At 60.1% G+C, this 27,233-nt stretch overlaps 1 protein-coding gene across 6 annotated transcripts; it reads right to left on the bottom strand.

Annotated features, from left to right (window-relative positions):
* On the bottom strand, nt 1-27,061 carry CTNND1 (catenin delta 1). 6 transcript variants are annotated; one of them, XM_079308744.1, is made up of 20 exons: nt 26,786-26,925; nt 13,432-13,550; nt 12,353-12,666; nt 11,266-11,337; nt 10,858-11,016; nt 10,143-10,675; nt 6,684-7,147; nt 6,407-6,590; nt 6,033-6,150; nt 5,603-5,756; nt 5,212-5,229; nt 4,893-4,961; nt 4,124-4,251; nt 3,880-4,030; nt 3,458-3,650; nt 3,253-3,367; nt 2,660-2,747; nt 2,265-2,312; nt 2,046-2,143; nt 1,707-1,899 (listed from the first exon to the last, which is right to left on the bottom strand). In XM_079308744.1, exons 3-20 carry the CDS (start codon nt 12,545-12,547, stop codon nt 1,795-1,797), a joined length of 2,892 nt encoding a protein of 963 aa, XP_079164870.1. In that variant the 5' UTR covers nt 12,548-12,666; nt 13,432-13,550; nt 26,786-26,925; the 3' UTR covers nt 1,707-1,794. The 6 variants fall into 6 exon arrangements, with proteins under 6 accessions (XP_079164869.1, XP_079164868.1, XP_079164870.1 ...); XM_079308745.1 differs by lacking the exon at nt 5,212-5,229 and having other exon boundaries at nt 1,710-1,899; XM_079308743.1 differs by lacking the exons at nt 1,707-1,899; nt 12,353-12,666; nt 13,432-13,550 and adding an exon at nt 1-1,639 and having other exon boundaries at nt 26,786-27,061.
* Between the last annotated feature and the right edge of the window lie 172 nt (nt 27,062-27,233).

Here is a 27,233-nt window from a genome sequence, read left to right on the forward strand (position 1 = left end):
TCACACTTTAAAAACTTTATTTATATAAAAAAATCATTTCGTTTTAAAAGCGTTACAAGAGTGTGCACAGGAATCAGACAAGGAACGGCTTGGTGCTTCCCCCTCCCCACCTCCTTGGCCCCCCTCCCCACCAGGGCCAAGGAGGAGAAAAGGGGGACGCTGTCTTTTTGGTTCATTTGGAATTAAAAATTAAAAAAGGAATTAGTGTTTTACATATTGAAAGGAAAAGAGAAGAGTTAGACCCCAGAACAAAACCCAACAGAGCTGAGGTGGGGCTGGAAGCAGGGCAGGCCCAGCCGGAGCTAGGGGGGAACTGGGGCAGGAGCAAGGCACCAGCTCTGCCCCTGCCACCTCCCCGTGCCCTGAGAGCCCGCCCTGGGGGGAGCCCCGGGCTGGGAGGGCTCCTGCTCCAGTTTCCAGTTGCACAGGGAGCCCCAGGGCCCCCTGAAAGATCACAGCACATGGATGTGCCCCAGCACCACAGCCAAGAGGAGGAGGAGCAGCACAACCCAACTCCCGTGGCCGCCCAGACCAGGATGCAGATGAGCACCCCGCACCCTCTCAGCGAGGGCAGGGGGGTTGGGCTCCCCCCAAAACAGGCTCCCAGCCCCACTGCAGACAGGTAAGGCTCCCAGCAGGGCAGGGAAGAGCTCAGCCCTGCTGGAAGCCAAGGAAACTCCCCTTTCCCAGGGAAGCAGCCAGACAGTACGATTCAAAGAGCGATTTCACAGTGGCAAAAGAAAGGCACGTGTCAAGAGAAAGTCAGCGGGGCAGCGCCGCGGGATCCCGGCTCCAGGTGCCCGGCACAGTGCGCCCCGAGCTGCCCGCTCTCCCCAAAACCCTGCCGCATCTCCTCCCTCCACAGGGACCCTGGCCCACGCCCCAGCACTGACCTTCCTCACAGAAGGATCCTCCTCACACAGGCACTGGGTGGGAGCCAGGGCCCCATCCAGACCCCTCTGCAGGATCCAGAGCTGGATCCCCCTTCCCATGCCCCCAAAGCCTCATCTAGAGGAAAGCAAGAGACGTTATTGCTGGTTTTCCTTCCCCTGGCCCCTGTGCCTCCAGCCCCTGGACTCTGGTCCTGCAGCCCTCAAGGAGGAGGGATGCTCCTGCTGTCCTCCCCACGGCCCTGGCTGAAGAGTGATCCTGCACGAAAAAAATATATCCTATAGGCAACAAAACCAAACCAAAAACAAGGCGGTGGCGAGTGAGGTCCCAGTCCCTGTCCCTGGAAGACACCTCGGAGCAGGGGGAAGGCGTGGGAGAGAAGGCAGCTCCTGGTCAAGGCAGAGATCCGAGTCCTTGTGCAGCATCCACGCCGGCTGATCCGGCAGAGTCAGGCAGGAAGGTTTTACTCTCAGGAGGAAGGAGGTGATGGAGGACAGGAGGAGGAGTTCTCAGTGGTGGTGTCCCAGAACAGGGAGGTGCAGCGGCCCGGAGGAGACTGAGTGGCCCGGGCTGCCCTGGGGACCCGGCCCAGGCGTTTGGCTGGATGGTTGGCACAGAGAGTCCAGCAAAATTCCAACAATAAGACAAGGTAAAAGTCGGTCCATTCCACCATGAAGAGTTATATATTTATATATATAATATATTATCAACCCAAACGGAGCAGAGGCAGAGAGGCCAGCTAGATCTTCTGCTGTGGAGAGACAGAGAGGGACAGGTGTTAAGGCTGGAGCAGGAGTGAGGGTGCAAGCAGGATCACGGCACCAGTGATTGCAGTAGCAGTGATTGGAGCAGAATTTGGTTGGCCAAGCACCCCTAAGAGCACAGCAGGATCTGTCACCACTGTCAGATTGGGCAGGACACCGTGGGACATACCGACATGGGGGAGGGCACAGCAGCATCTTCCTCCTCCTCCTCTACCTCAGGCTGTGACTCCTGCCCCTCCTCCTGCTGCAGACACACGGGGTTAGTAGGGGCCATGGCATGGGGGGTGTTAGTTGTGGGAGCCCAGCTCTCCTCTCCTCTGCCAGACAGGACAGTGATGTGGCATTTCCTGCCCCCATCCCACTCCTCCCGAGCTAAAGAGAGCTGCTCACCATCAACGGCGCTGCCTTCACCGGCTCCATCTCTCCGAGGTCACCAGATCGGTCCAGTGTCCTGCTGTGGTCCCTCTCGTTGAGTGTGGAATAGTTGTCTGGAGCAGGAAAGGGGATAGTCAGTGGGTTGTGTCACCTTCGTGGAGGGCTGCACCACCCCCACAGGAGATGGGAACCCTGCCCTGCTCCCCACATACTGAGGGGGAGTCCCTCTCCTACCTGGTCCCATGTTGCTCATCTGGATCTCCTCCCGGGAGGATTTCTTGTCTGCAAGCATGGGAGAGCACATCAGGGGCAGTTCCTGGAGCCAGGAGCCACAGAGCAACTGCTCCCTGCCCTAGATGGGGGAGCCCAGGCCCAGCTGCAGCTGCAGCTCTGTGACCCAAGGACAGCACAGATTGCATCTTGGGGCTGGCACTGTAGGTCCTAAGGCCCAAACTGGGGGCTCTGATGGCCTGGAAAGACACCCAAGGCCCATACTAACGGCCCTGTGTGAGCAGCTGTGGCTGCCAGGGAAGCCAAATCTGAAGAGCAGGGAGGGGACAAATGCCAGCTGCCCTGAGTACCCACAAGAAGGATGATGGCAGGCACAGGTGCTGAAGGCAAGCACATACCTGTTTTTTGGTTCCTGTCGATGAGAGGCAAGGTGCTGTCATCAAAGGAGTTGCCTCCCTGGGTCCGAGAGGCATTGCTCAGGTTCACCTACAGCAACACAGTGACCACTCAAACCCTGGCCCCAGAGGTTCCTTCCTCACCAGCACAACCCACCCCTCCAGCACCCAGGAACCCTCCCACAGTCCTTAAGTAAGGGACCCAAAGTAACCAGAAGGTGTTGAAGCCCCTAGTGCACCCCCATCAGAATGGTGGGCCTGCCTGGACCAGGGCCTGCCCCTCCAGCAGCAAGAGCAGTCTGCTTTTGGGAAGGAAACTGAGCCTGGGAGAACCCTGTTCTTCAACACTGCCACAGAAGCACTTAGAGTGACAGAATTCCTGCCTCATGCTCCTGTGGGAAATAGGGCATGACACTTTACAGTAGAGTGTTCCTAGCAGAGACTTCCTGCTGGCCTTTGGCACCCATCTCTGTGGGTGCCCAGTGTCACCAGCAAGGTGAAGAGCTGCAGGCCAGTACTGCCAAGCTCCAGGAACAGCCTTCTCCTTCCTGCAGGACCCCACCTACTGCCCTGGCCACCACAGGGCATCCCCACACCTGGAAATCTGACTTCTTCCAGCCTTCCTTCTCAAGGGGCTTCCGCAGCTCCTTATAGGCCCAGACTGTCTGCAAGACAAGGGCGGCTGCCCGGACTTCTCTCTCTGAGCGGTTCCTAGAAAGAGGCAGAGGAAGAGATGTTTGGAAACCCAGAGAAAGTGAAACCCCTCTCCACTCTGTGCATCATCCTTTGAGGAGAGCCTACCCAGATTTGTTGATCAGCACAAGCTTCTCGATCCCCTGTGTTTCCCGGAGCTTTTTGGCTGCCTCAAGGTTGTCCACGATCACTTCATTGATGGTGTTGAGGATTGACACCACTGTGTCCTCAGAGAGGTTTTTGGCAGGGGTCTGCTGGCCTCCAGGCAGGTTCTTCACTAGGTTGGGGATGGCATGTTTGCCTGGGAAGGATAAAGAGCTGGGTGTGAGCAAGCATGGAACAGGATGGAATGGAAAATCACTGGCGGGTGACCTGTTTTGCTGTCCCTCTCTGCGGAGCTCAGCACTCTCTGCTCCGGTGAGGGCAGCAGACAGAGGGCTGATGCTGTGCCCACACATTTCCCCAGCAGCCAGGAGGAGGGGGAAGCTCCTGCCTGGCCTGCAGGGATCCAGGGAAGGTGCCACGCTCACCGATCAGCTCCTTGTTGCGCAGGTCCACGGCCAGGTTGCGCAGGGCGCCGGACGCCGCTTTGACCACGCGCTCGCTGTCGTGGCTCAGGAGGTCAGCGATGGCGGAGAGCCCCTTCTCCTGGCGCAGGGCTGAGCGGATGCACCGGCCGTACTGCGGGAGGGACGGGGCCACCGTGTCACCGGGGCTGGGGACACCGCTGCCAGCCCCCCCGGCTTCCCTCACCCCTTCCCCGTGGGCACTCACCGTCCAGCTGCCAGCGCACAGGTTCTGGATGGCTCCTGCTGAAGCCTCCAGGATAGCTGGAGTCTTGCTTTCCTTCAGCAGGGAGATGTATATCCGCACCACCTCTGGCTGGAAGAGGAGCTCGTAGCCTGCCAGGAGGACAAGGGGAGGAAGGGTTTATCCAAGGGCTCTGCTAGCATCTGCCTAATCCAAAGGGCAGACAAAGCTGGAAGCTTCTAGCCAGGTTCCCAGGAGGGGGATCCTTGGCACAGGGAGGGCCAAGCTACCCCAGAGTACCAGAAAACCCAGCCACTGCTTGGTCAGGGCCTGTGATTCACATACAGTGAGACACTTGTCCCCAGAGGCTTTGGGAATGACCCTTCTTCATTCTCATGGCCAAAGAACACTTTAAGACAGAGATTTTAGCTTTAAATCATGCCTGTTTCTCCATGCCCACAAAGAGCAGGCAAGAGAGCAGCTGTGCTGGCAAGTCTGAGGCCACCAGAGAGGGCTGTGTCACTGCGCTGTCCCTCAGACCCTGGGGCAGTATTTCCCTCTGATGCCTGTCCTGAGGCAGCACTGACCTCATCCATGCATAAGATCCTCTCAACTACTGGCAGAACTCATGTTTTAACAGGCCCTTGGGCATTCCTGTTCCAAATCCAACTTCTGACCATTGCAGAGGCTCACTTCAATGGGAAAGAGCTCCTCTCACTCACTCCTCTCCCAGGCTGCTGTGGCAAAAGCTGTCCTGACACCCAAGCCCTGCATAACCACTCAAGGAGCATACCTTTGGCTGGAGTTGTTCTTTTGGGAAAATCCACTGTGTCAGCACCAGGGTCCTCTGGGAGCTTTTTACCTTCAAAGGGCAAGTGGAGAGGCATGAGACTCCTCCTCTCCCCACCTGCCCAGCCCAACAGCTCTTTGCCACTTGCAGGAACAAGCCCAGAGGCGAGCTGAAGCCAAGCGACCAGCGTGTCGCAGGAGGGGACATTGGGGGTATTAGCCACACTGCAGGCAGAATGTGCCCAGCTGGAGAGGGGGGGCAAAAAGAGCTGGAGAAAGCACCCAATTAAACATGGAAAAATTAAAACCAAGAGCGCACTCACCTCTGGAGAACCACTCGTCTATTGGTGAGGCGGACAGAAGGACAGGAGAGAGGGGAGGCAGGAGGAGAGAAGTGCCGACAGCATCATGGGGCAGATCATTTGGCAAGAAAGCAAAGGGAAGGGGAAGGGGCAACACAGGAGAAAAGGGAAGGCGTGGAATTAGTGGACATGTATCCGTCACCATCCCGCCACCACAGACACCCACCACAACTTGTGTCAAAGCAAGAAACAGCTCCCAGAGCCAGGGAAGAAGGGACCACTGCACCTCCAGAGAAAGCTGCCCTTCAGGCTTCACGCAAGATGCCCGAGTAGGAGCACAAAGACCCCAGGCCACCCTCAAGACCTGTCTCTGTTCCCCTCCTCCCTTCCCTGCTGCTGCTGGCACACGAACCTTTGCCTTTCTTGGCCCCGAAGCAGCTGGCATTGTGGGGCCCAGCATTGTTGGCAGGGACAAGGGGCGTCTCCTGGTAGCGCTCGGCGTGGGGGATCTCGCGGTGGACTTGGTAGGACAAGTTCCTCAGCAGGCACACACAGTTCTCCACCAGCTGCAGAGAGAACCAGAGTGTCTGACTGAGACTGGGAGCAGCACTCCAGGTCTGCGAGCAAGGGCCTGGCCCAGCCTTCAGCTTAAAGCTCAATGAAAATTCAAGGCCAAACTTTATCCAGGCTGATCAGGGATGCCCTGAGCCAAGGGGCAGGGGATGAGTGACACAACCAGGCCCCTACTGAGAGGCCAACATTCCAACCCCAAACTGCAGGCTGAGTGCCAGGTGCACCCCATGCAGGCTCTCCCTTTCCCAACACCAGTCCCACTGTGGTACCTTGCTGTCTGAGTCCTTCTGGCCAATCTCAGACTGCACGATGTAGATCAGGGCATCCACCAGCCCGTCACATTCCCGCAGCTTCCGACGGGCCTCGCTCCGCTCCGAGCTCACATTCCTGGCAGGCAGGAGAGAACCATCATGGGAGAGACAGCTGAGGGCAGGCAAGGGGCAGCCCACACCCCACAGCGCTCAAGAGAGAAAACAGCTCCTACAGCTCCCCTCAGAAGGGTGAGCGCCTCCAAACTCAAGGTCTGCACCACCAGCAGCTGTCTTACGAGAGCAGCTGCTCCACAGTCCTCTGGAAGTGCCAGAAACTGCCCAGAAGGGGCACTGCAGCTGAAACCCAGGCCAGTCGTCTGCCAGATCCATACCTAAGGCAGCCAGCAGTGTTGGTGAGCACCGACTCCCACTCTATATGGCGGGGTTTGGAATCCTCGTTGGGCTCCCGCTCCCAGCCGGAGCGGGGAATGACCACCTCATCGGTCAGGGCATGTAGCGCGTGATCCACAATGGCCATCTTGATGGAGTCGTGAGAGGACAGGTTCCACAGCGTCCCTGCAACGCCACAAGTGGAAGGTGAGCACCTGCACACCGAGCACGGACCCCACGCCAGGGACCAGCCCGTCCTGCCCTCCCTGGAGCCACTACCTGTGATGACCTCGGTGAGGTCCATGTCGTGAGCCTTGCGCAGCAGGCGCACCAGGGCGGGCACCCCGTCGCAGTTCTTGATGGCGATCTTGTTATCCTGGTCCTTGCCGAAGGAGATGTTCTTGAGAGCCCCACAGGCGCCGTAGTGCACCTCCTTCTTGGGGTGATCCAGCAGCCCCACGAGCACGGGGATGCCCTTCAGCCGGCGCACCTCCGTCTTCACCTTGTCGTTGCGGTAGCACAGGTGCTGCAGGTAGGCGGCCGCGTTGGACTTGACGGCGTCCAGCCGGAAGCTCAGCATGGCGATGACCTCCGGCAGCTCCGGCTGGCGCCAGTTCCCCGGGGCCGGGCCGCCTTTCCGCAGGCTGTCCAGGCTGGCCAGGCTGCCCCGCTCGTGCTGGGCCAGCGGGGCCCAGTAGTAGCGGTCGGAGGCCACTTCATCCACCAGCATGTCTTCACAACTCCTAGGAGACAGGGCAGAGGGTGTGTGAGCACAGTCCTGCACCTGGGGGAGGCAGTGCCCCTTCCCGCCCACCAGAAGGGATGAAGCTGGATCTTGGTCTCTGCCCCTGCAGAGGCGGAAGCCAGCCCTGGGGCACAGGCAAGAGCCGGCCCCACAGGCAAGGTGTGCTGCTGCCCTGGGGACAGGCCAAGTTGGCCACCAAGAGACACAAAGGCTCCAGGGATCAACCTTGTGGCTCCCGGGGGCAGGCCTGGGGAAGAGCCATAGTCCCAGACCCCTGCCCTGGCCAGGAACAGCTCATCCACGGACTGGCAGCACTGGGAATGAGCCCAAACAAGCACAGAGAAGTTTAAATTGCAACTACTGCCCCACATGCCAAAGTGACATTTCACAATCCCAGAACATACACCTATCAAATCCCAGATTCTCCCATTTTTGCAGTCACTGGCACTACAATCCTTCCCTGACCCAGGCAGAGGAATCCAGCATTTCCAACAGAAAGGGATGGGATGAGACAGCTCAGTCACCCCTGCTGTGCCAGGACACTGAGGACATTCAAACAAGACCCAAGGAGAGACTTCTACCTCCACTCCAGCTCACACCCACCCCAGGGGCTGCTCAGCCACCTACAGAGCTCCTGGGTCAAGCATGGCAACTCTGGCCTAGAGTATCCTGACAAAGATAGTGGCAGGTCCTGCTGCTGCCATCACTTCCCTCCCTACAGCCTCTGGTACAGGACTTGCCCAAGCCATCAGCTTTAGAGCCACTTCCACAGTCACACAACCCCAGGCACTGTGGCACTGCTGTGGCAGAGGGCTGCCAGGCTGGCTTCCAGCAGGTCCAGTGGGGACATGCCCCATGCCTGGCAGCTCAGAGGTACTCAGCAGCACGAGGCTGGAGCAAGATGCAGCCACTGACACTTGCCAACATGACTGGCAGCTGATCCCACTCCTGTGCCAGAACTCACACTCCATGAAAGGGAGCTCCTGTCCCACCCTGGTGCTGGATCCCACCCCATAATTGTGGAGGACTCCACCTCCCGTGGTGCCAGATCCCCTCCAGGCAAGATGGGACTGGCAGGGGACAGAAAGGAGCCCCTTCCCTCCTTCCCTGCATAGAGGGAGCTCTGCCAAGAGCCCCAGAGCAGGGGCCGGAGCTCTCCGCAGCCGATGGCAGTGTCCCGCGGCTCGAGGCGCTCCCTGGGCTCCGCGTGCCTGGCGAGCTGCCTCCCCGAAGGAAGCCGTTAACAGCCAGGCTCCTGCTCAAGACAAACATCTCTGAGGCGGGGGGCGCTGCTCTCCCTGTTCCCATTCCTGTGAGCTGGGCAGCCAGTGTGGACAGTAACTGAGAAGGTGAGGGACAAGCCAAGTTCAACAGTGCCTGGATTCCACAGATTGCTGTGATCTTTATCGCTCTGCCCGGGGAGAGGGAGAGCTGTCTCAGGGGCCCACCAACCCATCTTTCATACCCTGAACCATTCCTGCAACTCCAACAGAGCTGACCTTCTGCCTCTACATGAACTACATCCTCCAGTCTCCCACCTGGCTGCAGCTCGTGCACTTGACTCCTGTAACCCCCTTTCTCCAGGATGTGGAAGAGCAGGAGCACAGACACCTTCCTACGCAGCAGAGGGCTCATGGTCTCAAAGGCCAGGGAAAGTACACAAGGCAGTCTCTGTCTGGACAAGCAGACAGGGGTTGGACACACCTGTGTAACCCCTTTTGCCCAACACGCTCCCTGAGGGACGAGACCTGATGGCCATGAGCTCAAAACTGCCAACACTGGCTTGTCCTGGGCTGCCCAAGGAGGGAGAAGCCTGGAGCAGCCCTGCCTGCCCTCCTCCAGCCGACACAAGCTGCACAAAGTGAGGAGGACGAGCAAATCCATCTGGGTGAGCAACTGCCCTGACTGGTTCAGCACAGCCCAGAAGCACTTGTGCTGGCACCAGCCACAAGGACAAACAAAGCTGGTCCTTCAGTCCCTCTGGCAGCCAGGAGCTACCATGGATGTACAGCATGCACCTGGATGGGGCAGATCTCCACAGGGGCTGCTAAGAGCCTCCCTTCCCCCAGGTCTCTCCCTGTTGTCTCTCTTTTATGTCCCACAGGCTTAGGCCACCTATGCTGAGCCTTACCTGTCTGCCTGGGCCCACTCTGGGGTACTCAGGAGGTGCTGACACAGCCTCTTCCCCATCTCCAGGACTCTGGCTCAGCTCCTCACTCCATTGCTTCCTCACCACCCCCAGAGCAATCCCCCAGCACCTGCCCAAGCCCTGCTGGCAGCCCACCCAGGAGCAGAGAAGGAAGCAGCACTTGTGCAGGGATGGCTAGCACAAGAGACTGATGAGCAGGAGTCATAGCCTCAGGCAGCTGACAGCTTGAATGCCAGGCAGGGCAGAAGGACCACCAGGATCCTGCTCTGGCTTCCCAGGGCAGCACAGCCCAGCAAGGTGGAGGAGCCACCATCACCACAGACACACAAAGGGAAGAAGCTGCTGCTGCTGCCAAACAGGTTGAGCAGCTTCTCCCGCCCTGCCCTACCCTGTAGCAGGGTCGGGCTGTGCAGGAACGTTCCTGGGGCACTGTGGGGCCAAGTCCTGCTCACCCCAGCCTGGGCTAAGCTCTCCTTCCCGGGGCTGCTCTTGGCACAGGAACAGCACAATCATGGGACTGCAGCTGCTCCCAACACACAGCCCACACGGGCACGGCTCCCAGAGGGATGTGCCACACTGCGGCACACACAGCCCTGGTGGCACAGAGGGAAGGGCCTGGAGCTACATCCAGCTGCCCACTGGAACTCCTGGCTGCAGGAAGACCGGCTCAATTAGCACCCAGGTTTAACCACCAATTAAGCAGACAATTAGAAGCGGATGAAAGTTTTCTCCTATGTGAGCCGCGTGTGACTCAGCTCAAAGCGATGTGTCCACGGTCCTCTTTCCTCCAAGGACAATAAAGTTCCAGGGACCCCAGAGCACCCCAGAGCCTCCTGCCACATACCTGAGCCTCCGCCGAGCATCAGACGGGGTCCCTGCCCTCCTGGCCGTGCCATAGTCAGACATGAGCCCGTAGTCCACGTCTTCAAAGCCCACACTGCGCTGGTCATCCTCCAGGCCGTAGGGCTCGGGGTGGAAATGGTTGAGGTCCATGTTGCTGCCCCCGACGCGCACCTGGGGCTGGGGGCCGTAGATGTCCTGGCGGCTGGGGGCGCGGTAGGTGTCCATGGAGGGGCGCCAGCGCTCGTCGATGCGGGTGACGCGCGACAGGCTGCCGTAGCTGTGGTCGCTGCCCGGGTACCCGTCCTCGTAGGGGCGGCCGTAGCCGTCGGGGTAGTGGTAGTTGCGAGGGAGGGTGGCCGTGCCTGCCTGGCCCAGGTAGCTGCCGGGGCCCCCATTGCCGTTCTTGCGGAAGTTCCTGTCCATGGTCTGGACGTAGCTGCTGGTGACGGGGGACGTTTCCAAAGGCAGCCCGTCAGGCCCCATCGGCACCTGCTGCACCGTCCGGGTGGTCACAGTCTTCACCACTTTCTTCACCTGGAACACACATGCAGGGCGCGCTCACATCAGGAATCCCACCATGTCCCTGCACCCCTGGATTCCCCTTCCAGTACTTCGCTTCAGGTACATTTCACACCCTGCTTCAACTCATGGCCGAGCACCCACCACCAGGGTCCCCCACCACGCCCTGTCCCTCCATGGTGTCCCCAGGCCCGCACCGTGGTCTCTGTACGTCGAGTTGTCCCATCATCTGATGTCTCCACAGACACGACTGACATGGCTCCTTCTGGGTCCTCCTCCATGGTGTACGTCTCCTCCACGATCTGGCCCGGGTCCTGCATCCTGGGGATTGTGCTGTACAAGAGGTGGCTGTGGTCCTGAGGGGAAAAAGCGACAGGTAGTCAGGCCCTGTCACCACTCTGGGCCTTCCTAGTGTCAGCTGGACAAGAGATCTTTCTTCACATGAAGCCCTGATATCTTTTGGAAGAAAGTACCTTTAAGCCAGGGTGGCCACATGAGAAGCCCAAATCACCCTCCCCCAGCTGGAATGGGGACACTGGGGCACTGTCCTGCACCCTCCCACAGCAAGCAGGCTGCCCACAGCCAGAGGGCTGAGCTCCCCCTACCTGTGGCCCGTTGAGCTTCAGATCCGAGTATTTCTGCCTTTCCAGGTCAGCATCGCCCAGGAAACGTCCGTTCTGAAACACAGCAGGGCAGCAGGCCCGTTACTACACCCCTCTCCCATGCACCCTTCTCACTCCCCTGCAGGGCCCTGAGCAGCCCATCTCATGCATCTGACAGACACCCATCATGCATCCCATGGGAGCCCCCATGTTCCTCCCTGAGGAACACACTCCTCAGGGGTCTGTGCCACGTGCAGCAAATCTCCTCTAGGCCAGCCTGGGCAAGAGTCAGAGGAGACACCTCGATATCCCACCTCTCCCACATGCTCCTGACGGAATGGCCGTGACCCTTCCCTGCCCCCGGGCAGGGCCCTGGACACCTTCCACATCTCCTGACACGGGAGCCACCAGTGACCCCAGAGGCCCCTCTGGGCCCGAGAGAACCGTGCAGTGGCCGACCGCAGGGTGCTGCTGGTTTGACACTTGAACTCCTCCTCTGTCCACCCTGCCCTATTCCACAGGTCCCTCCTGCACCACCACCTTCCGCAGCCAGAAAAGCACCTGACTGCTGCACACCACCACGCACCAGCCCTCAGAGCACCCCTCTCCAAGACTGAGTCTGAAAAAGTGAAGAGACGCCTCAAGCCAAGGCAGATGAAACCACATTTCCAGCCCTGTAGAAAAGATCTCTCCCAGCCCTAGTTTGGCCATGTGGGGGACAGGCAGACTCCAAGGATTTGTCACACACAGAAGGAGACACACACACCCCAGCCTCAGCATTTCAGCTGCCCTCCAAGCAGCTGATCAGGATGGGGAGCAGAGATGCCCTGGAACTGAGCACAGCCAACCTCTGACCTTCCCAAAACCAGAACAGAGCCAACCTGGCAGCAAGACCCTCCAGGCTGGCACCTCCTCCCCTGAAGGCTGACTGCCAAGGGAGGTCTGCACACCCCAGACTGACTCGAGTACACCGGTGCCACAAGAACAGGTGGGCCCTCCTCCAGCTCCCATATCCAGGGAGGGCGGAGGGGCGGCAGCTCCGGGGGCTCCAGGAGCCTGTGCACGCCCCTCTGCCGAGGGGGTGTTTTACCTGGTGCCGCCGGGTGAGCGTGCCGTTGGCCAAGCCCGGGCCGGCGTCCTGTGGGGAGACCCGCACTCGCTCCAGCTGGGCCGAGACATGGCGCCGCTCCTCCTCCAGGGCCCGGGTCAGCTTCTCGAACTGTGCCTCCTGCTCCTTGACAGAGGCAAGGATGCTGGCGGTCGACTCCACTTCCGAGTCGTCCATGGGTGACGGGCGCCCAGGGTGGGCAGGGCAGGGGGCACGGGGAGGCACAAGCAGAGGCGGCTTGGTGTCAAGGTGAGGGTGGGAAAAATGACCCAGAAGGGCAAGAGCCCCTCTCTTCACTGCACATGATTGTGGGGGAGGAAAGGAGGAGAGAAAAGCGGTCAGAAGAGACTGAATTCATTAAGATAGATTTTCAGAACAGGAAAAAAAAAAAAAAAAAAAAAAAAAATCTTATGGCATTAACACCCGCTCCCACCCATCACCAGAGAGCTGGCAAGAGGGTCCTGGAGCAGGACTCAGATGCAAACTGCCCCAGCATTAAAGCTTGGAAAAGTGGCACTGCGGGGACAGAAGGTCTCCCCAGCCCAGCAAACAGTTTGGGCTGAGCCTGGTTCAGAAGCGCTGCTGTGGGTTGAGGGAAAACCTCATGGACAAGGAAAAGCTGCAGGCAGGCAGTGCAGGAGGGGAGGGCATGTCCCTGGGGTAGGGCAGGGGACACTCCTGAAGTATGAGAAGTGACCCACATCCTACTGCTTCCCCCAGGGAAGGGCGGAGGGAGAGGGCCATGTCACTTATCTGCTCCCTCCTCCCTGGTGTGGTAAGAGATGGGGAGACAGCCTTGGCTCCACAGCTCCTTCCCAGCCAGGAAGAGGATGGAATATGATGGGATTCCCTTAAAGGGGATTCCATGAGCCCCTTTGACTGCTGCCAAAACTCACCACCCTCCAGGTATCCACCAGGGCTCTCCCTCCAGGGATCCTCAGCCCACAGACCTGGGGATGGGCTTTGGCCTGCACCCCTCCAACGCTCCCACCCAAAGCAGAACAGCAAGTGAGCCACAATCAACATTTTGGTACAGAAAGGCAATATTCTTCCATACAGACCTGTCAGAGGAGGAAGCTCAGGTTTGATTGGCAAAGGCACGGGACAGCCAGGTCTAGACGCAGAGAGTCATGGGAGAAACAGCCCAGCCACCACAGTGAGGAAGCAGGAGGGAAGAGAGCTGCAGGGACAGCGGGAGCAGGTCAAAATCACACACAAGAACTCCTAAACAGGAGGTAGGGCAGGCACAGAACTGGGAAAAGGGCGCCTCTCTCCGACCCCTGCCCTCTGAGAGATGAGTCTGGAAGGGCTGGTGGGGTGGCAAACGCTGCACCGCTCCTACAACAGCCCCCAGCTCCTCGGGGACTGCAGCACTCCTCACTGTTCCCACCGACGGAGAAACGGCAGAGGCGGAGAGGAGCGGCCAGGGCTCAGCCCTGCACCCCTCCCGCGCAGCCCGGCCGAGTCCCTGCAAGCCCGAGAGGTTTTCCCAAAGCTCTGCAGTCATGGCAGGCATGTGGGGACTCGCTCAAGCCGGGCAAGCAGCACAGAAGCTGCTTTCCCACGGTCTCCAACACCAGCTCTGCCCACTCCACTCCCCAGTGCCACCGCCCCAGAGGGCCGATAAGGACGACCTGGGGCTCACAGCAGGCAGCATCCCTGTTCCCACTACCTCCTGCAGCCCCTCCAGACCCAGCCTGCAGCACATGCTGGTGCACAGCAGCTCAGTAAAGTATTCTGATCTGTCAAAGCCCTCCTCGCTCCTGTGGCTCTGCTCCCCAGAGCCTCCCTCGGGTACAGGCGTGTGTCAGCCACGGTGGCACGGCCGCACAGCCCGGCCGTGCAGGGTGGATGTTTTCCAAGTGCTTTGGAAGGCGCCCACAGCGCATTCCACCATCTGGTCACTGCCACTCTGTCATCTGCCTTCATCAATAAAAACATCCAGTTGCTCTATTCCTGCCCACATGGTGCCCAGCAGGAAAAGGAGCAGTGGCACGCCCAGGCCAGCAGTGCACCCCAGGAAGAATGCAGCCCACCACCCTCCGGAACCCAAGCAAGGTTTTGGAGGCTCCCAGACATGACTCCTGGCTCATGCACTCAGCTTTCCACCCCTCCCACCTTGCAACAGGTACTCCCTGAGGCTTTACCTACAGATCAGCTCTCCGAGCCTTGTATGGAAATGCAGGGATGGCTCTGACCCTTGCTGCTCACCTGCCCTGCGGATTTACAGGATTCTCCAAAGGAGAGGCTTGGTGCCTCCCAGGACAGTGCTGACGCATCCCAACTCTCATCCCTGAGTGACACTCCCTATCTCTGGTGGGCTACCACCCACTTTAAGCAGGGCCACAGATCTTCAGTCTTTCCAGGGCTCTTTGGTAGAAGGGGAGCAGCTCCTTTCCACATTGCAGTGTTGTCCAGCAGGACACAGAGCAGTCCTACCACCCCAGCCACCCTATGCAACTGCAGCATCCAAAATACCAGCCAAGACCCCTGGCTTGATGGGATTTATTTCCAGAGTGGTATTTCAGCAAACTCTTTAAAAGAGGGAAACAGCCCCCTGTGGAGAACAAACCTCCACAACATGGCCTTTCCAAGCAGTTGTGCTCCCTGGCCCTCAACAGTCCCGATACAGAAGAGGCAGATTTTTAGGGTGCAGGAGGGCAGAGGCAGCTCCCTGAGTGCAAGAAGAAACTTGGCTGGTCTGGTCTCATGAAGAGGATCATGCCTGCAGCAAGTATAGACTAGCAGGGTCTGGTTCTGTGGGAAGCACGGACAGGAGAGACAGGAGCCCCAGAAGATCCCCTTGGTCCCCAGTCCCCAAAGGCTGCCAGGCAGCAATCACATAGCCCATAGGGACATCCCAGCCCCAGATCCCCACCTCTGTTCCCTGGGAATGGGGCTGGGAAACATGGACACTAACAATGAAACTTGCAGGGCTGTTAGGGCCCCAGATAAGGGGCCAGAGCAGCTGCGAGGCTGCTTCCTTCCCGTCCCTTCCACAGGGAGTAAACACAACAGCAGGGGAAGGAACAGGATAGGTCCCGCACCCTCCGGCTCCAATGGATGCTCAAGGAGGGGCCACCTGAGGGTCTCCCAGCAGGAACAGGCTATCTTAAGCAGACAGACTCAGTGTTGGGGGGCTGCATTGCCTACACTGCTGTCATTCCTGCCCTGAGCACTGGACATGGCTCCATGATGTGCAGGAAGTGCCAGCAGAACGGGGTCTCTCCCAGTTTTCCTCCACCAACAGGACAGACCAGCTCCCTCCACCCTCATTCCAGCTATTGTCTTCATCGATCTGGGATTAAAGACATAATTACGGAGAGGCAGTGCCAGGTCCAGAGAGGTCAGCAAGAGCTGTCCCTGCAGACACAGCCAGCACTATCCTGGCTGGAGCACAGCCATTCCCTGGGTTTGGCACACAAACTCCAAACTCGGCCCTACACCCCGCAGTTGCAAGGAACCTGCCCCACATTCAGGGATAGGGTCCCTTGACATGTCCCAATGCCATCTGGGGCACTCAGTGGCCATCTCTAGAACGAGACAGGGAGGACAGGAAGGAGAGAGCCTCAGCTATGCATCCTGCTCCCTCCAGCCAGTGAGCTACTCGTGACAGTGCAAAGCCAAGTACACAGGAACCCGCAAGGGTGAAATTCCAGGGATCGCTTTGCACCATTCTCTCCCTCCTCCCCCCAGCCTCTGAAGATCCAACTACAGAGCATTATTCCAGAGCCAGACCCTGACCGGCTTTGAGGATGGCTCATGAAAGCCTTTTCATCATGAGAGAGGCACTTGCTGACACACCCGTTACTTAAAAACCCCAGCAAGCCAAAAATATTTCAGCTGGCTCAGTTTAGGGCAAACCAAAAAGCCTAAGGACAAAGCTTCACCCCAGGGGTAGAATCCTCTCTGTCCCCACAGCAATCAGGACCCCAGGAAACAATGCAGCTACCCAGGAAGTTTCACACCTAAATCCTTCTGGCTTTATCTCCCAATTTCCTGGCACCAACCCCACCCTGTGTATGCCCACGGGTCCCAAAATCAGAGCGGGTCCACTGGAGAGATGTCACAAGCCTCGGGGGCAGAGGCCACTTGCTGCCCAGGAGGCAGCTACCAGCCCACCTTTAGGCATGGAGCTTCCCCAACCTTCCCATCTGGATAAAGACTTGGACACAGCCAGATAAGCACCCCAAACTCTGAGTCCTCCACAGCTCTTCTGCTGCAGACAGCTGTGACACTGCAGATTCTTCCAAAACCTCTCAGCCCAGCTTCTCCAGCAGAACTGCCTTCCCATAGAGCAAATCCTTTGCCTGGAAAAATAAATTTCCAGAGCCAAACCACAGACATACCCACCCAGATTTCACCTGCACCCTCCTCTGCCAGAGGATGGAGTCCAGGCCTTGAAGGCTCCCAACCAGGAGTGTTTTCCTGGAGTCTGCCACAGAAATATTAACCCCAGGGCCCAGATCGAGCCAGCAGATGGGGAATTGTACTCCACAGGCCAGAGAAAATGGACAAGATCTGGCAGATAAGACTCGGGCAGGAGGCTTGACAGGCATTACTGCAGCAGCACAGGGGGATCTCCACAGTCATCTATGTGGATTTTTCCAACAATCTGCTCCAGCCCTGCTGCATGCCCCAAGTCGCTGGAGAGCTGTCACCCAAAGGTCCTGGGATCCCTAGGACTAAGGGTGCTGCCTCAGCACAGAACACTTTGGGCAAAGTTCAACCCAAGCACCTGCAAAGTCAGAATCTCCTCTGCCACATCATCCCTGCCAAGGGACACACCAGGGCCTCACTGCCACAGTCCTGCTGCCAGCAGGGAGGGCAAACAGAACTGCATCAGCCCTTCACACAGCTTCCCTGCCTGTTTGTGAACCCAGACACCTGTCCAGCACATGGCAAGGTTTGTCACCATGGCCACACACCCTTGGCAGCCCCCCACACTGTGAAGCACAGGGAAAGCCCTTCTCCGGCTCCATCAGAGCCAGGACGGACACAGCCCCTCATCCAGACTGGCTGAGCCCCTCTGGGGCTCCTGGGCCAGACCCACCTGCCAGGCTGACAAAGAGGGATGTACTTCCTGAGGAATTTTGCAGCAGCGTCCCCAACTCCACTCCAATAACTGTCCTTTCTCTCTCAGCCCCAGGGCCTGAGGAGAGCCAGCTGGCTGCCCACTCTCTGAAAGCTCTCAGCACCAGACCCTGTCCCTGAGAGAGAGGAAGCAACAAATTCTTCTGGTCCCAGCTGCCCATCATGATGCACTTAGGAAAAACAGAAACTCCATCAATAATTCAAGCCTGCAATTGTCCGAGCGCTTGCAGTGCACTTGCTCTGCACAGGCTCACAGCCCTGCTAATTCACCACGGGCTTCTGGTCAGTCTCAATTACCTAAAAAATAAATGAGCCAGCATCCTTGGCATCTTTCCTCACGCCAAGCACAGGGTCCAGGCTCACACATCAAAACTCTTAGACCGCAGCATGGCTGAAGCAGCAGGGCATGGGAGGGGAGATCACAGAACCAGGCTCACTTGCTCCTATGTCCAGCTCAGAGTGCCCATGGCCCTCAGGCCATGGGGGGAAGCAGGACAGCTGATGGAAGCAGGGCAGCAGATCCTATATCCCTGTACAGGTGGAGGAGAGTTTTGGGTGTTTCCCTCCCAAACCCAGAGGCAGGAAGGTGCCCACAGCCATCACCTCAGAGCAGCCCACCCTTGAGGGACCCCTGCTGAGGCTGACACATCTTTGCTGTCAGGTTGTGTGAGGCCCCTTGCTCCCACTCTCCAGCCTACCCTGACCCTTCCAGACCTTACATCAGGAGAGAGGTTTCCCCAGCTCCTGCCCTGGGCTCCAGCTGCCTCCCTGGCCCCCAGGAAGGCTCTTCCTGCTGGCAGGTCACAGAGCACAGTGGACTGCAGGCAGGCTAGCAGGTGGCCAGGAAAGGGCTGCTCCGGCAGCAGGTTGGCCACCGCCTTAGGCGCCTGCCTGCTCCAGCCCAGCCCCGCCTTCCCCGGGGGGGAGCCGTGCCCCGGGTGCCGGTCACGGCAGGAGCCCGGCGGGTGAACACCCAGGAGCGGCGCCGCGGGCAGGGACAGGCAGGGAGCCGCTCCTCCTCCGCCCTTCACACCCAACTGGTTGGACTGGCAGCGGGATCGCCACCTGGCCTAGCTCACCTGCCGCCCCCAGTGCCAGGGATGACAGCCACGTAGCCGGGATGGGTTGGGAAAGCCTCCCTTCGGAGAGGGGAGTCACCTGGAGATGCAAGCCGGGCGCAGATCGCACCTTATAAGGCAGCGGGACGGCAGCCAGGGAGCAGGATCAGGAGGGAGCGATAAGGGCAGGGTGGGGCTGGAGGAGAGGAAGCAGGAGCGTGGGTCTTCCCCTCAGCCAGGGCAGGGGGCCGAGAACGGAGATACCAATCGGGTCTGCAGGACGGGTCTGGACACAGCCGATGGTTGTGAAACACGGGCGATCCCCTGGGGAAGGGATCTGTCCCTGGCTGCGCTGAGGTCACCGGGCCGGTGCCACCCCAGCAGGGCCAAGAGTGAGGCAGCCGAGCACGGAGCAGTGCAGGGTCGGGCCGGCTGTGGAGAGCTGGGATTGTTCTGCTGGAATGCCAGCAATCCCGCAGCGGGGCAGCTGTCCCTCCCAGGCACGCCGGGGGCCACTCGCCCCTCTCTGAGCACACAGCATGGACACAGCATGCCAGGAGCTCCTTCCCTCCAGGAGAGCCGGGAAGCTGCCGACTCTTTGCACCGCCTGGACAGAGCACCACGGCGAGAAGAAGGGAAATGAGCTTCCCTCGGCATTTTCAGGGAGGAGAGGGCCGCAGGAGGGCAGCCAAAGGGCTGGGCTCCAGGCAGAGGCTCTGTCCACCCGCAGCCCCCAAGCGGGACAGCCACAGGGCCAGAGCCTTCCTGCCAGCAACATCCTGCTGCATCCCACTACCCACGGACACCTCAGCAGCCCTGCAGCCACGGGGCATTGCTGCGAGGGTCCCCGGCACCCCTCTGCACCAGCCCCACGGCTCACACCCCCAGGCCCAGGAGATTCACATGTCGGGAGCCCTGCAGCAGCACAAAGGCGGCTCTCTCCTCGCTGTGGGAATTCGCAGCTGAGCGCTCGGCAGGGACAAAGGGATTTCACAGGCACATCCCCAGCCGGCGGCCGGCCTCCCTCCCCCCGGCGTCCCCGCTTCCTGTCACAGTAGCACCAGACCTCGGGGGCGCAGCAGCAAACAAACACCCAGCGCCGGATTCTGGGAATGGGGCCAGAGCATTCCCGGGACAGGCCACGCTCCGGCAAGCCAGAGGGCTCCTGCTTCACCCCAGCAGCTCCCGGGCAGGGGGAGGCAGCAGCCCCCCGGCTCTGCCACCGCAGCCCGAGGCGAGCACGGGGATTGCAGGGCAGCCTCCTGCTCCACGCCAGGAACAGTGGCTACTTCGAAGGGGGACATGAGCAGTCCCCACGGCCACAAGGCTCACTGGATGCTGGCGCTGGGCTGAAGGTCAACGCGGCCCCCCAGGCTCCAGCCACGCCAATGTCCCTGCCCTTCACCCGCCCCCCCACCCTCTGCCGGGCTCAACTTTCCCATTCAGCTGCCTCTCTCCCGCAGTGAAAACAAACACACCAGAGATAAGGGCCGTATTGGCAGAGTCCAGGGAGCAAAGTCCCCTCAGTGAGACTAGGGCTGCCTACCCAAGCCAAGGGCACAGCAGATGTGGGAAACTGCTCTTCTGGCTCCCCGTTCCAGGGGCACATGAGCTACTCCAGAGTAGTACCCTGCAAGTGCTGCTGGCTGTGCCTGAGCAGAGAGGCCACAGTCTGGTGGCCAGCATTCCCAGCATGATTAGAGGCAGCCTCCCTTTATCAGGCCACAGGTACAAGCACCTGCAGCTACCTGTGCCAGCCCAGCACCTGGACACACGGATTTGGGACCCTTCCCGGGCATAGCGCCCATCCCACAGCCCTCTTCCCAAGGAAGCCCACTTGAGATCATTTCCTGTCCCACACCTGCAGCCCCAGGAACCAGTCCTGGCTTCCAGGCCGTGCTCCAACCAGGGAACAAAGGAGCAGGGCCTGGAAGCACAGGGGAATCTCACCAGACCTGCACCACTGGGGGCAGCCAGCACTATCTGCCTTTCCAGCAAGAGCAAGCCACCAAGGAACCATGACCAGGAGTGGGGAGAAGGGCAGGAGACAGGGCCCCCCAGCCTTCCCAGCAACCCCACATGGAGCCTCCCCACCAAAAGGGTACCCAGGCACCCCTGAGGCAAACAGGGCACCCCTCCCTCTTCCAGAGGAGACACCCTCCCCTCCCCACGCTGAGCAAACAGGTGAAGTAGCATTTGGTGAGGGAGTGGCCAGGAGGGAATTGCCGAGATTAAGCCCAGCGGGGCGGAGGGAGTGGCCCAAGGAGGAGTGGGACCCCCTGCCCCCCCCTCGCCCCAGCCAGCCCGGACTCCCCGAGCAGGTAAGGCGGCCGCGGGCTGAGTCAGAGCACAAACCACGCGGGGCTGGGCTGAACGCCCCGGCTCCAGCTCCGCTGGCTCGGCATGACCTCATCAGGTGCCCGGCTCTCTAATTGCACGCGTGCGTCTGCTGGAGATGGCTCCGAGGGCCCTGCCAAGAGCAGTAATGAATGGGTGAAGGAAAGCCACTGGAGAAGCATCAGGCAGGAGCCAGAGAGTGAATCACGGCTGGAGGTGGGGAACGGGGGTGCTGCAGCAGGGTGACAGCAAGTCCCCAGAGCGCTCTAAGGCCCCATACGGTGCACACAGGTTGGCAGGAGCCAGCACTCACACAGAGCAGCAAGGGACAAACAGGACAGAGGGCCAGCAGGACTCCATCCTACCCCAGCCCCCTGGCCAAACTGTTTGCACCCCCATCTCTCTCACTGAGAAGCACCTTCCCAGGCTCCTGTGCGAGCCGAAGGGAAGGAAACCTGCGCTTCCTGGTCAGACGGGAGATGACATCGTGGCTTCCCTTTCCTGCAAGTTTCTAAACACGACGTCCTGCCAAGAGCCACTCCCCACTGCCCCTGGCTGGCATGCAGATGATTGGAACCAGGCTGGGAATGCCAGGCATGGGCACCACCACCAGCCCAGTCTCAGCCAGCTGTGCCAGCCTGGAGGTCAGCATGGCTCACCCAGGAGACCAGATGCCTGGCCTTCCAGCTTGCTGGAAGCAGTCTGCCTCCAGGGTTCCTCACCCATAGTGCTATCACATTCCTGTTCAGGGCTCAGAGCATCCTATGAGGAGAGGGTGGAAGATGTTGCTTTCCAAACCCATGAGGCTCTGGCTGTGCTTGTTATGCCCCAGAGATGGGTTGGTTCTCTGCAGAGCTACAGCAGCACCAGCACCACAACACCAGTTCAACATCTGCCCCCTAAGCCAGCCCTCCAGCCTCCCTCACACACCCCATCTCCTTGTGTGCAAAACTCCCCTAGAGCTCCCTGACACTGTGGGACTCCCAAGGCTCCTGATGGCAGGACAGGCCACTCCTGAGAAGCCAAATATGAGTCCTCTCAGAGCTCTCATTCCTGCCAGAGCTTTGCTCTGCAGGCCCATCCACCTGCCCTTCACAGGGCGGCTCCTCTTGCTGCTGAAAGGAGAATGGAGAAGGGAAGTGAGTGGTTTTCCACCACAGCCAGCTGCTGGGGACAGACCCTGGGCAGAGATCAGACAAGAACAGGTGGCTCTGTCACACCAATGTGTCCTGGAAGTAAAAGCAGGCAGAAAAGAGAAGAGAGATTCAGGATGACACAGCCAACCTGGAGAAGGCAGGCTCCCCACATGAGAGAATATTTCTCCCAGAAACACCCTGGGCTCTCACCTCCTCCCCCTCAGACCCCAGTGAGCAGGAGGGGGACAGCACTCTCCCCCTGGAGCGAGCCGGCCTGCCCGCAGCCAAGCCAAGCATGGCAAGCAGCAGCCCGGCGTGCAGCAACACGCTCGCAGGAATGTGTTACTCCACTGGGCAAGGGGCCTGCCAGCAGCATGCAAACACCCCCGGTGACCCACCCTTCCAGGTCGGAAAAACTCGTCTTTGCAGTTCCACACACTCACTCCCTCCCTCCCTCCCACCCACAGCAGATACCCACATGCAGCCCAGCACCACCACCTCCCCTTCCCGACTGGGAGCACCAGGAAGCAGCTGAGAGAGCCAGGGCTCTTCTCGGAACAGAGCAGCCCCAGCGCCACACGAGATGGGGTGAGAGGAAAACGCATCGTCAGGGGACAGCGAGACGCCTTCCTCCTTCTGAACTGGGCGGGAACCAGTTCCCCATATTCATCCAGTCCAAGGCCATCCAACTCTCACACATGGGGCCACCTTTCTCTCTCCCCCAGGTAACCACTCTCCCATACAGGAGGTGCTTTCACAGTTGAAAAAGCTGTGTGGGAAAAGAGAAGAGAGCTGCCCTCCCACTACCCACTCCTTCAAGCTCTGGCTGCTTTCTCCCCATGCCTGGTACCCACAGCCCAGCCCTCAGGGACCCAGCAGTGACAGGTACAGCTCAGGTGTGCCCAGGAGGGCCAGTGAACTTTGAGCAGCATTTGCTGTGACCAGGGCCAACGCCCAGAGGAACAGGAGCAGTCAGGGCCAGGATGGAGGTACAGGAACAGCTCCTGCCCTCACACACATGAGCCCAGCACGCTGCTGCCACCAACCCCAGCCCACCCAGCGACATCATACAAGCCCTGGAGCTGCAGATGTTTCCAGAGCACCACCACACCAGCCAGGCTATAGGAGAGCTCTTCCCAGGGCTTGGACCCCACCTCAATTTACCTGGACCCTTCCCTGTTTGTGCTGGAAAACCAGGCACACCTGGACAAGCACCCCACCAAGACTGGTACCACAGCAGAAATTCCCTATCCCATCAGCACAAACATCTAGGCAAAGACCTGCTAGAATTAAAATCGGGTAAGCGTGGCTCAGGTCCTCGGGCCTGCACTGGCACAAGCATTCTTGCAGTGGGTAAGAGCTCTGCAGTGCAAAGTCACCATGGACCTGCAGCATGAGGTTAGGGACACTGGCACAAGTTCCTGGGCATCCAACACTCCTGTCAGCAGCCCCTGGCAGGGAAACACATCTCCCTCAAGGCAGCAGGAGCTGGCGTGGAGGGCTGGGCAGCAGGGATCAGTTGTTCTCACCTCAGTCCAAGGTCCATACACAGCAGACGTTCCACTGCCAACCTCTGATCAGCAGCTGCTCTGGGCTGGGAAGAGCAGATGAAAGCAGAGGTGACAGGCACCCTGGTTAAGGGTTGGCCCATCCTGGCACCATGCCTGGCAGCTTGTGCTCCTTAGTCATTGGTTTGCCCCCCCACACCCAGCAGAGCCACCTCATCTCACCCCTCCTTGTACAGGCCACGATAAGGAAGCAGTATTCCTCACAGGGAAAAGTTTCTTCCTCCACAGGCAAAGGGAAACAGGAGGATCACACCTCACCACTGCCACCCAAAGCCCCTCAACAGGCTGAGGGTACACAGGAACATAACAGAGCACATTAATCCAGAGGTCAGACCCTGCATGCAGCAGACACCAGACAGGGCACAGGGACAGGCACTCCTGTGCCAAACCAACACCAGCAACCTTCCAGGAGGGAAGGAAGGCAGATTAGCAACAAGCACAAGACAGGCAGGAGCTGGATGGACTCATCAGCCTGCTGCTGGGGGTTTCCAGCAAAAGAACTGGCTCTAAGAAACTATTTCCTCCCCCAAACAGCCTCCTCGGATGATATAAAGCAAAGAGGAGGTTGTGGCCACCTCGGAGAACTCGAGGACTTTGGTCGAGAGCCCGTAAATCCAACCCCTTTCCGACAGCCTAGTGCTGAGGCACATTCCTGAACTCCGTGCCAGAGGACAACCTCCTCCGCCGGCCAAGCCCTGTGTCACACACGAAGGAGTGCCTCAATCGCCCAGGTTCGGATTTAGTCATCACATCCAAGCAGCACCTGCTATCTTCTATTGACCCACACCAGCTCCGGGTTCCGCTTCTCTGTCAGCGAGGTAGGGATGGGACACAGCCACGGCGCTGCAGAAACACGGTGCTCAGAGCCAGGAGAGCTCTGTACTTCCCTGGAGACAGCATCACCACAGTCTTGGGAAAGGGCTCTGTCCTTGCCAGCAGTAAATGAGAGACAGTTATGAGGGGTTGTTGGGAAGGGAAACCAAGAGCTTTACCCAGCACTCTCCCCCTAAGGCCACAGACACTGGTAAGCTATTTCGAGAAGCCAATAGCCTTCCAGGCACGATCCAAGCCACACTATTATTTTCTGGATGTCCTAAAGCCACCTCCACAGCAGATACAATGGGCCAAGGTCTTATCTCCGTGCCAGAGGCTGGAGGAGGGAAGAGATGAGAGGCAATTCAGGGACAGACGCCGGCTCCGCGGTCTGGGCTGGACCATTCATCTGACTCCCAGCCCATCTTTAGGGAAGGGATGGCCTCAAGGGCTCCTCAACCACAACCATCAAGCCCTGACCTCCGCGTCGGAAGGGAGGAGGCTCACCCCTCTGCGGCAGCCCAGGCAAGCCCAGCACGCTCCACTGAGCGAGCGCTTTCATCCTCCCACCGCTTCCAGGAAGGTTCCGCGAGAGATTCCAGCAGCGTTGCATACAGCAAAGGACAGTCCTCTGCACACTCAAGAGTCCAGCCAAACTCAGCCAAGGGGAACAGCAGACCCTTAAAAACTGCTTCTTTGCTGTTTACAGAGCACGAGCAAACACCAGCAGGTAAAGAACCTGCCTCAAGAAAGCCCTGGGAGCAGGATGGAGCAGACAAGGTAACTCTGGGGAAGACAACTGACAATCTTCCCGGTGGACGCTGCCCTGCTCCATTGGCAGGAGCCACAGCAGAGGCAAGAGCCTGGGAGTCACCAGCCAGCTGCTGACCCCACCTTGCCACATCCAAGAGAGAGGGCACAGAAGTGACAACTTTGAACCCTAGCTGTGGGCATGGCTTAGAGGATCCCAGCACACCTGCAAAGCTGAGGACAAGCTCGATTCTCCACACCAAAGACCTGGGCAGTCAAGTCCAAAAGCATCTGTGCAGCACACAGAGAGCATTGATGGAACCACAGGTAGCTGCAGTTCAATACATCACAAGGCTTCATGTGCTCAGCTGCTCCTTTCTGGCTCACCAGGAGCTGGGCAGAAGACAGGGTGGCACAACTCTGGGAAAAGAGCCTCCAGCTCCTGCTGGTCACAGGACAGGCCAAGCCCCCCATAGTTACCGGCTCCCTGGAAGGGCAAGGGCACGGAGCCCTTGGAGAGAGAGGGAGGCACTCCAGGAGGTCCACCCCTCTCTCCAACAATCAGAGGAAGCTTTGTTGTCCAAGCTCCCTCGCCCAAAGCCATAACGGAGGTGCCCCACCTCCCTTTTGCCAGCCTGCGGGTGCCTCGCAGATGCCAGCAGCCCTCATGACTGAAAGGCACCCAAACTTTCTCACCCAAGCTAAGTCTCCTCTCTGCAGCGCTCCGAGGAGGCATAGGAATGCCCACGGTGCAGGGGAAGGTCACTGGGGAAGACACAAGGAGCGCTGGGCAGGGGGGAGGCAGCTAGGCTGTCGCTAAATGACAGTGTGGCCAATGGAGACTCAGAACGAACCGGCGGCTGAGCAGACCCCCGAGACCGGCTCCGGGACCGTCCTGACTCCTCGGGAAGCGTTTCGGTGTCGCTTGTGAGCTCGAGCGGACGGGCCTGTCGGGCTGTTTTGAAGCTCAGAGCGATTCCATTAGGAGGAGCCGCAGCCCCACCCGCACACTTGACCCCCCCGGGCACACCGGCCCCTTCCCCGCCAGAACAAAGGCGCAGACGAATGACACACCGGGCGACGAGCTCCAGCGCAGACCGGCAAAGCCGAACGGGGCGGCTGGACGCAGAGCCGGAGAGCCGGACCGTGCCTCGGCCGAGACCTGGCGGGGGGGACCCAGCCCCGCTCCCCGCCCGAGGGCGGGGGGGGCCCGCCGGTGCCGGCCGCGGGAAGCTGGCACACGGGCCGCCTTTGTTCCGGGCAGGGCGAGCGGCGGCGGCCCGGGCGGGGAGCGGGGCGGCCGCCCGGCCCAGCCGCCTTTGTGTCGCTCCCCGCGGGCTCCCGGGCGCCGCCAGCGCCCCCGCCAGGGCCGGGCCCCGCCACCCCATCGGTCCCGCGGGGCGCGGCCGAGGCTGGCACGGGCTCTCGGGCAGGACGGGGCTCTCGGGCAGGACGGGGCTCCCGGGCCCCGGTACGGACCGGCCCCGGCAGGAGAGCGCGGCCAAGCCCCGATCCGGCCCCGCCGGGCGAGGACCGGCTCGGCCCGCCCCACCGCCGCCGCGGGGGCGTGCGGCGCCCGGCAGGCGCCGGCCCGCACCGGCTCCGCTCCCTCCCCTCTGCCCCCTGAGCGGCGGCACGGACGCCGCGGTCGGGACTCACCGTGGCCGGGCTCCTCGGCGGACGGGCGAGGGGGGGCGGTCCCGCCCCGCGGCGGCGGCACTGCCGCCCGGCCCGCTCCGCTCCGCGGGTCCCGCCGCGGCGGCGAGGCGAGAGGCGAGGCGGGCGCCCGGTGTGGCGGCGGCGCGGGTCAGGCCGGGTTCCGCCGGGCGGCGCGGGGCGCTGCGTGCGGAGCGCGGGGTCGGTCGGCTCCCGCCGTGCGCCCGCGCCGCTCCCGCACCTAAAATGGAAGTTGGTCCGGCGGGCGGGGCGGGGCGGGCGCGGGGCCGCCCCCGGCGTCAGCAGCCTCGACAAGGACGGGCGGGACCGGGGCGGGGCTGGGACTGCCGTCCCGGTCGGGTCTGTCCCCAGAACCTTGTGTCCCCCGCGTGCACCTTCCCCGTGGCATCTACCCCACGGCGAAAATTCTCCAAACCGGGATCTACCCTGA

The sequence above is a fragment of the Erithacus rubecula genome (assembly GCF_903797595.1).
Source record: "Erithacus rubecula genome assembly, chromosome: 6".
NCBI classification, from domain to species: Eukaryota; Metazoa; Chordata; class Aves; order Passeriformes; family Muscicapidae; genus Erithacus; species Erithacus rubecula.

What these genes read in the sequence shown, in the direction of transcription:
- CTNND1 (XM_079308744.1), bottom strand. Translation starts at nt 12,547, where the DNA reads ATGGACGACTCGGAAGTGGAGTCGACCGCCAGCATCCTTGCCTCTGTC. An exon ending in CGCTCACCCGGCGGCACCAG is followed by an intron (nt 11,338 to 12,352) that starts GTAAAACACCCC and finishes GCTGTGTTTCAG; the next exon opens with AACGGACGTTTCCTGGGCGA. An exon ending in CTCGACGTACAGAGACCACG is followed by an intron (nt 10,676 to 10,857) that starts GTGCGGGCCTGG and finishes TGTGTGTTCCAG; the next exon opens with GTGAAGAAAGTGGTGAAGAC.